The 9,396-nt window shown below is 47.4% G+C and overlaps 1 protein-coding gene across 1 annotated transcript; it reads left to right on the top strand.

The window, feature by feature from the left end:
• Positions 1–7,425: 7,425 nt before the first annotated feature.
• Positions 7,426–8,049, top strand: LOC123131742 (histone H2B.1-like). Its single transcript, XM_044551416.1, has one exon. The coding sequence runs from the start codon at positions 7,507–7,509 to the stop codon at positions 7,924–7,926; it is 420 nt and encodes a 139-aa protein (XP_044407351.1). The 5' UTR covers positions 7,426–7,506; the 3' UTR covers positions 7,927–8,049.
• The last annotated feature ends 1,347 nt before the right edge of the window (positions 8,050–9,396 follow it).

Below are 9,396 nucleotides of genomic sequence, written 5' to 3'. Positions count from 1 at the left end.
AGCCCTGCGTCGGTAGAACATCATCATCGTCACCACGCCATTGTGCTGACGGAACTCATCCCCAAAGCTTTGCTGGATCGGAGCCCGGGGAGCGTCATCGAGCTGTACGTGTGCTAAGAACTCGGAGGTGCCGGAGTAACGGTGCTTGGATCGGTCGGATCGGGAAGACGTACGAGTACTTCCTCTACGTTGTGTCAACGCTTCCGCAGTCGGTCTGTGTGGGTACGTAGACAACACTCTCCCCTCTCGTTGCTGTGCATCACCATGATCTTGCGTGTGTGTAGGAATTCTTTTTGAAATTACTACGTTCCCCAATAGAATAAACCATTCACCATCGGAGCATGACCATAAAACATATCTCTCATATAAATAGAACAACCATTATTCTCGGATTTAAATGAGTAGCCATCTCGTATCAAACGAGATCCCGATACAATGTTCATGCTCAAACTTGGCACTAAATAACAATTATTAAGGTTTCAAAACTAATCCCGTAGGTAAATGAAGAGGCAGCGTGCCGACGGCGATCACATCGACCTTGGAACCATTCCCGACGCGCATCGCACCTCGTCCTTCGCCAGTCTCCGCTCATTCCGCAGCTCCTGCTTTGAGTTACAAATGTGAGCAACTGCACCGGTATCAAATACCCAAGAGCTACTACGAGTACTAGTAAGGTACACATCAATTACATGTATATCACATATACCTTTTGTGATGCCGGCCTTCTTGTCCGCTAAGTATTTGGGGCAGTTCCGCTTCCAGTGACCACTTCCCTTGCAATAAAAACACTCAGTCTTGGGCTTGGGTCCATTCTTTGGCTTCTTCCCGGCAGCTTGCTTGCCGGGTGCGGCAACTCCCTTGCCGTCCTTCTTGAAGGTTTTCTTACCCTTGCCTTTCTTGAACTTAGTGGTTTTATTCACCATCAACACTTGATGTTCCTTTTTGACTTCTACCTCTGCTGATTTCAGCATAGCAAATACTTCAGGAATGGTCTTTTCCATCCCCTGCATATTGAAGTTCATCACAAAGCTCTTGTAGCTCGGTGGAAGCGACTGAAGGATTCTGTCAATGACCGCGTCATCCGGGAGATTAACTCCCAGCTGAGTCAAGCGGTTATGCAACCCAGACATAGTGAGTATGTGCTCACTGACAGAACTGTTTTCCTCCATCTTACAGCTGAAGAACTTGTCGGAGACTTGATATCTCTTGACCCGGGCATGAGCTTGGAAAACTATTTTCAGCTCTTCGAACATCTCATATGCTCCGTGTCTCTCAAAACGTTTTTGGAGCCCCGACTCTAAGCTGTAAAGCATGCAGCACTGAACGAGGGAATAGTCATCGGTACGTGCCTGCCAAGCGTTCATAATGTCTTGTTCTGCAGGGAGAACAGGTGCGTCACCCAGCGGTGCTTGTAGGACATAATCTTTCTTGGCAGCTATGAGGATGATCCTCAGGTTCCGGACCTAGTCCGTGTAGTTGCTGCCATCGTCTTTCAGCTTGGTTTTCTTTAGGAACGCGTTGAAGTTGAGGACTACGTTGGCCATTTGATCTACAAGACATATTGTAAATATTTTAGACTAAGTTCATGATAATTAAGTTCATCTAATCAAATTATTTAATGAACTCCCACTTAGATAGACATCCCTCCTGTCATCTAAGTATAACATGATCCGAGTTAACTAGGCCGTGTCCGATCATCACGTGAGACGGACTAGTCAACATCGGTGAACATCTTCATGTTGATCGTATCTTCTATACGACTCATGCTCGACCTTTCGGTCTTCTGTGTTTCGAGGCCATGTCTGTACATGCTAGGCTCGTCAAGTCAACCTAAGTGTTTGCATGTGTAAATCTGTCTTACACCCGTTGTATGTGAACGTTAGAATCTATCACACCCGATCATCACGTGGTGCTTCGAAACAACGAACTGTCGCTACGGTGCACAGTTAGGGGAAACACTTTCTTGAAATTATTATGAGCGATCATCTTATTTACTACCATCGTTCTAAGTAAACAAGATGCAAAAACATGATAAACATCACATGCAATCAAATAATAAAAGTGACATGATATGGCCAATATCACATAGCTCCTTTGATCTCCATCTTGGGGATCCATGATCATCTTGTCACCGGCATGACACCATGATCTCCATCATCATGATCTCCATCATCGTGTCTCCATGAAGTTGCTCGCCAACTATTACTTCTACTACTATGGCTAACGCGTTTAGCAATAAAGTAAAGTAATTTACATGGCGTTTCTCAATGACACGCAGGTCATACAAAAAATAAAGACAACTCCTATGGCTCCTGCCGGTTGTCATACTCATCGACATGCAAGTCGTGATTCCTGGGGGGCGCCGGCCCCTTAGAGATTGGATCTCCCAAGGGGGGCGGCGGCCAAGGGGGGTGGAGTGCCCCCCAAGACAAGTGGGCGCCCCCCACCCTAGGGTTTCAACCCTAGGCGCAAGGGGGTGGGCCAAGGGGGGTGCACCAGCCCACTATGGGCTGGTTCCCCTCCCACTTCAGCCCATGGGGCCCTCCGGGATGGGTGGCCCCACCCGATGGACCCCCGGGACCCATCTGGTGGTCCCGGTACAATACCGGTGACCCCGAAACTTTCCCGTTGGCCGAAACAACACTTCCTATATATAATTCTTTACCTCCGGACCATTCCGGAACTCCTCGTGATGTCCGGGATCTCATCCGGGACTCCAAAAAACTTTCGGATTACTGCATATTCATATCTTTACAACCCTAGCGTCACCGAACCTTAAGTGTGTAGACCCTACGGGTTCGGGAGACATGTAGACATGACCGAGATCGCTCTCCGGTCAATAACCAACAGCGGGATCTGGATACCCATGTTGGCTCCCACATGCTCCTCGATGATCTCATCGGATGAACCACGATGTCGAGGATTCAAGCAACCCCGTATACAATTCCCTTCGTCAATCGGTATGTTACTTGCCCGAGATTCGATCGTCGGTATCCCAATACCTCGTTCAATCTCGTTACCGGCAAGTCACTTTACTAGTACCATAATGCATGATCCCGTGACCAGACACTTGGTCACTTTGAGCTCATAATGATGATGCATTACCGAGTGGGCCCAGTGATACCTCTCCATCATACGGAGTGACAAATCCCAGTCTTGATCCGTGTCAACCCAACAGACACTTTCAGAGATACCCGTAGTATACCTTTATGGTCACCCAGTTACGTTGTGACGTTTGGTACACCCAAAGCACTCCTACGGTATCCGGGAGTTACACGATCTCATGGTCTAAGGAAAGGATACCTGACATTGGAAAACTCTAGCAAACGAACTACACGATCTTGTGCTATGTTTAGGATTGGGTCTTGTCCATCACATCATTCTCCTAATGATGTGATCTCGTTATCAATGACATCCAATGTCCATAGTCAGGAAACCATGACTATCTGTTGATCAACAAGCTAGTCAACTAGAGGCTTACTAGGGACATGTTGGTGTCTATTATTCAGACATGTATTACGATTTCCGGATAACACAATTATAGCATGAATAAAAGACAATTATCATGAACAAGGAAATATAATAATAATCCTTTTATTATTGCCTCTAGGGCATATTTCCAACATGCCTTTCTTTCGACATTGATGGTTGGTCGGAAGAAATCGACGATGGCCCAGGTACACATTCTTCCTGCATTTGTCCAAGTATTTACTTTCAGTGTCATCTAAACAATGCGTGCATGCGTGGTATCCTTTGTTTGTCTGTCCTGAAAGGTTACTGAGAGCGGGCCAATCGTTGATGGTCACGAACAACAACGCCTTAAGGTTAAATTCCTCCTGTCTGTGCTCATCCCACGTACGTACACCGTTTCCATTCCAAAGCTGTAAAAGTTTTTCAACTAATGGCCTTAGGTACACATCAATGTCGTTGCCGGGTTACTTAGGGCCTTGGATGAGAACTGGCATCATAATGAACTTCCGCTTCATGCACATCCAAGGAGGAAGGTTATACATACATAGAGTCACGGGCCAGATGCTGTGATTATTGCTCTGCTCCCCGAAAGGATTAATGCCATCCGCGCTTAAAGCAAACCATACATTCCTTGGGTCCTTTGCAAACTCATCCCAGTACTTTCTCTCGATTTTTCTCCACTGCGACCCATCAGCGGGTGCTCTCAACTTCCCATCTTTCTTTCGGTTCTCACTGTGCCATCGCATCAACTTGGCATGCTCTTCGTTTTTGAACAGACGTTTCAACCGTGGTATTATAGGAGCATACCACATCACCTTCACAGGAACCCTCTTCCTGGGGGGCTCGCCGTCAACATCAACAGGGTCATCTCGTCTGATCTTATACCGCAATGCACCGCATACCGGGCATGCGTTCAGATCCTTGTATGCACCACGGTAGAGGATGCAGTCATTAGGGAATGCATGTATCTTCTCCACCACCAATCCTAGAGGGCATACGACCTTCTTTGTTGCGTATGTATTGTCGGGCAATTCGTTATCCTTTGGAAGCTTCTTCTTCAATATTTTCAGTAACTTCTCGAATCCTTTGTCAGCCACAGCATTCTCTGCCTTCGACTGCAGCAATTCTAGTACGGTACCGAGCTTTGTGTTGCCATCTTCACAATTGGGGTATAACCTTTTTTTGTGATCCTCTAACATGCGATCGAACTTCAGCTTCTCCTTTTTGACTAATGCATTGCGTCCTTGCATCGACAATGACCCGGCGGAGATCATCATCATCGGGCACATTGTCTGGTTCCTCTTGATCTTCAGCAGCTTCACCCGTTGCAGCATCATTGGGCACATCGTCTGGTTCCTCTTGATCTTCACCAGCTCCCCCCGTTGCAGCATCACCGTATTCAGGGGGCACATAGTTGTCATCGTACTCTTCTTCTTCGCCGTCTTCCATCATAACCCCTATTTCTCCGTGCCTCGTCCAAACATTATAGTGTGGCATGAAACCCTTGTAAAGCAGGTGGGAGTGAAGGATTTTCCGGTTAGAGTAAGACCTCGTATTCCCACATTCAGTGCATGGACAACACATAAAACCATTCTGCTTGTTTGCCTCAGCCGCATCGAGAAACTCATGCATGCCCTTAATGTACTCGCGGGTGTGTCTGTCACCGTACATCCATTGCCGGTTCATCTGCGTGCATTATATATAATTAAGTGTCCAAATTAATAGAAGTTCATCATCACATTAAAACCAAAGTGCATACATAGTTCTCATCTAACAACATATAGCTTTCCAGAGCATCTAATTAATTAAACCATACATTGAAACTATGTAAAACATTTCAATGCGGAAACAAATGCGATCATAATCGCAATCAAGGTAACAATTGATCCAACGGCATAATGATACCAAGCCTCGGTATGAATGGCATATTTTCTAATATTTCTAATCTTCAAGTGCATTGCATCCATCTTGATCTTGTGATCATCGACGACATCCGCAACATGCAACTCCAATATCATCTTCTCCTCCTCAATTTTTTTCCTTCAAAAAATTGTTTTCTTCTTCAACTAAATTTAACCTCTCGACAATAGGGTCGGTTAGCATTTCCGATTCACATACATCCTAGATAAATAAAATCTATGTCACGTTGGTCGGCATAATTTTCATAAACAATAAATGAACCAATAGTTATAAAGATAATATACATACCACATCCGAATCATAGACAGGACGAGGGCCGACGGGGGCGGATACCAAAACCATCGCACTATATAAGATGCAATAATAAATGTAAGAAAATGATACAAGTATCTATCTAAACATACAAGTAAGAATATTTTTCTTTTCAGAAAGAAGATAAGAAAAAGAGGCTCACCATGGTGGTGTCGGTGATGAGATCGGCGCGGGTGATCGACGGCGGTGAAGACGGGGACGGGGCGTGACGAACCGCTAAATCTAGACAAATCTCGAGGAAAATGGAGCTTGGAGGTCGAGCTTCGAGAGGAGAAAGCTTAAGTAGTGTGGCTCGGGCATTCCATCGAACACCTCATGTGCATAGGAGGTGAGCTAAAGCACCACAAAGCTCTCTCCCCCTCGGCCAGAAAAAACAGAGCATTTTGCTCTGCTCTTGCGCGAGGGGGTATATATAGGCACCTCATTGGTCCCGGTTGGTGACATGAGCCGGGACTAAAGGGGAGCCTTTGGTCCCGGTTCAAGCCACCAACCGGGACCAATGGTGGTGGGCCAGGAGCGAGGCCCATTGGTCCCGGTTCATCCCACAAACCGGGACCAAAAGGTCCAGATGAACCGGGACCAATGGCCCACGTGGGCCGGCCGGCCCCCTGGGCTCACGAACCGGGACCAATGCCCACATTGGTCCCGGTTCTAGACTGAACCGGGACTAATGGGCTGACCCGGTCTGGAGCAAAGCCCTGTTTTCTACTAGTGAGCGGATGCGTGCGATCTCCGCACGCCGCGCCGCGCCGGTGGGTACCGGGGGCACTGGCACGCCGCCGGCGCTGATCCTCCACGCCCCGGGCACCTGCATGTCCGGCGGGACCGGGTACTCGGCCTCGAAAAGGAGGCGAGCCTCGTCCTCATGCAGATGACGGCGCCCGAATCCGTTCACCGCCGCGCCATCGCCTGGGAAACGCTCGGCCATGCTTTCTCAACTGGTGACGGCGAGAGGAGGAAAGGGGGAGAAATGAGCGCGTCGTCGGTGGATGATCGGAGTGAGTCTCTCCGGCGCGCTTGCAGTCGGCTTTTATAGGTGGAGACGCCGCATGGTAGGCTTGGCCGACGCGTTACGCGTGGCATGATTGCGTGACGGCCGAGGGGCGCGTCGCCCAGCCTTCACTGCGCCGCCCGTGAGGCACCAATGGAGGCTGACCGGTGCGGCAGCGCGCGACATCTTTGGCATTGATTCGCCGTGGGAAACGAGGCGATGAGGACGACGAAGGTGCGAGAAGAGAGTAGAGTCGCTGACGCGGCGGGCCCGCGGCTCTTCGCGTCAAAAACGATTCGTCCGACGCACCCGAGCGACTCCCAGCGCGTCGGGTTCGGGTTGGGTCCGCCAGCGCTAATTTCGACCCGAGCCGGCAAAAACTGAGCTTTTGGAAATACAACTGGATCAATTTTTTAGCATCGACGGACGAAAACATACTTATAGGACCTTCTTGGAGGCGCGGCTGAAGATGCCCTCAGCCGGCAAGCTGCTCTCTGTGCAACTGCAACGCGTCGCAGCCAGGCCACTGTCGATCGACCGACCCGCCCGTGAGCGTTTCCGCCACGTCACCGATCCGCGTCAAAGCGCATCCGGTCCGTCCATCCACACACAACGACGAACGGCTGAAACTAACCCAAAGGCATCGATCCGCGGCATCCCATCTCCACCAATCACAGCCCACCTTCTTCCTCCGTTCCACTCTATATAACAAATCCCGCCGCCCGATCCGCCTCCACACATCGCAGCATCCGCATCCCCATCCCCTCTCAGCACACACCTTCCAACCAAACTCCACCGCCGTCGAAGCACCCATGGCACCCAAGGCGGAGAAGAAGCCGGCGCCGGAGAAGACCCCGGCGGGGAAGAAGCCGGCGGCGGAGAAGAGGCCCGCGGCCGGGAAGACGGCGTCCAAGGAGGGCGGCGAGAAGAAGGGGAAGAAGAAGGCCAAGAAGAGCGTGGAGACGTACAAGATCTACATCTTCAAGGTGCTCAAGCAGGTGCACCCCGACATCGGCATCTCCTCCAAGGCCATGTCCATCATGAACTCCTTCATCAACGACATCTTCGAGAAGCTCGCCGGCGAGTCCGCCAAGCTGGCCCGCTACAACAAGAAGCCCACCATCACCTCCCGGGAGATCCAGACCTCCGTCCGCCTCGTCCTCCCCGGCGAGCTCGCCAAGCACGCCGTCTCCGAGGGCACCAAGGCCGTCACCAAGTTCACCTCAGCCTAGGCGTCTTCCTCGTTTCATGAGCTGATGGCGGCGTTCTGTGTGTAGTTAGCAGTGCGATGTTACAATCTCTGTAAGAATTGTGCTGCTTGTTGGTTTGAAGAATTAGTGATGTTGCTGTCTGAATTATTGTTCAACGTGTGCTTGTTTTATTCAGTTTTGGTTGGAAGGTTCTTCTGTACGCCCTGCTACTTCTCATTTTTGTGCAGTCTGAATCTGGTTCTGTAGTTCGTAGGTCTGCAGGTACATTCATGATTTTGCAGTTGTTTACAGTAGATGTTATCAGGTTTATCATTTAGGCGTCATACTGAATTTTTCAACCTCTACGGTTGCTGGCATTTGAGTAAATCTGAAGTTGGCCAGCTTTGTTAATTTCTGACGTGGTCATCCTTTTTTCTCATTGGACTTGCCATCCATCAAGAACATGTCTGAAAAATTGGAATATGTTTGATTCAGAGAAATCAGAAGTTTTCTGCAAATTTTCAGAGAAATTAGATGCTTTCTACACAAAAGAAGAGATAAGCTAGAAGCATTGTGCCCATGTTTTACAGAGGCAAGGAACATGCCAGATGCAACCAACACTTTGTGATGGCACACAATTTTTTTGATAATTGTTGCTATTGAGACACCTGAGTTTTTTTTCTTTATGTTTATATTACACTAGGTAATTTCCTTTATACTATACTAGGTAATTAGTGAAAATAAAGCTACCAATTTTGTGAAGGTGTGAAGTGAATCTAATGATTCATTTCTGTATGTTTATGTACCTTTGTATGGATATATACATTATAACTTACTTGCATTGGCAATAGCCATTTGCCGTCCATTTGATATGCACCAACTGCACATTCTTCATCCTTGGGTATGGGAGCGGTTCATGTTCGTGTTTTGATGATGTTATTATTCACTCTGTGCATTTGAAAACCGAACCAAAAAACCATACCGAAAATAAACCGAACCGAACCGATTTTATGGTTTTTATGGTTTCTGGTTTCGGTATGGTATGAACTTTTCATACCGTTTTGAACTTTGGTTTATATGGTATATACCGAAAAACCAAACGGTTAGCCGAATAAACCGAAGTAAAAACTAAATTTATATTTCTTGAGATAAACAACCATACAAGTTGTCATTTTTCTTGTACATGAGTCAAATTCACTACTAAGCACGTAATTTTTTCTTGTAGCATAGTTATTTTTCTCCTTTTAAAATGCTAAACACGTCCATAACCATCAACAGATGAATCAATGCAAGCATATACACTTATATATATAGTTATATACTATTTGTGTAAAATAGTATGTGTTTTGAGTCATAAATTTGTAAGTTATTATTACATCATTTTCAAATTTGCGTTAGGTTTGGTTTTTATGGTAAATACCGAAACCATACCGAAATAATTTGGTATATACCGAAACCGAACCGTATTTTAATTTCATACCGTATTTACCAAAGTATTAATACCGTACAAAC

This window comes from Triticum aestivum, chromosome 6A (genome assembly GCF_018294505.1).
Source record: "Triticum aestivum cultivar Chinese Spring chromosome 6A, IWGSC CS RefSeq v2.1, whole genome shotgun sequence".
Lineage (NCBI taxonomy): Eukaryota > Viridiplantae > Streptophyta > Magnoliopsida > Poales > Poaceae > Triticum > Triticum aestivum.
The sequence above is the reverse complement of the archived record's forward strand: the minus strand, read 5'-3'. Positions and strand labels throughout refer to the sequence as shown.

Excerpts from the sequence above, each read along its gene's own strand:
- LOC123131742 (XM_044551416.1), top strand. The coding sequence starts at position 7,507 with ATGGCACCCAAGGCGGAGAAGAAGCCGGCGCCGGAGAAGACCCCGGCG.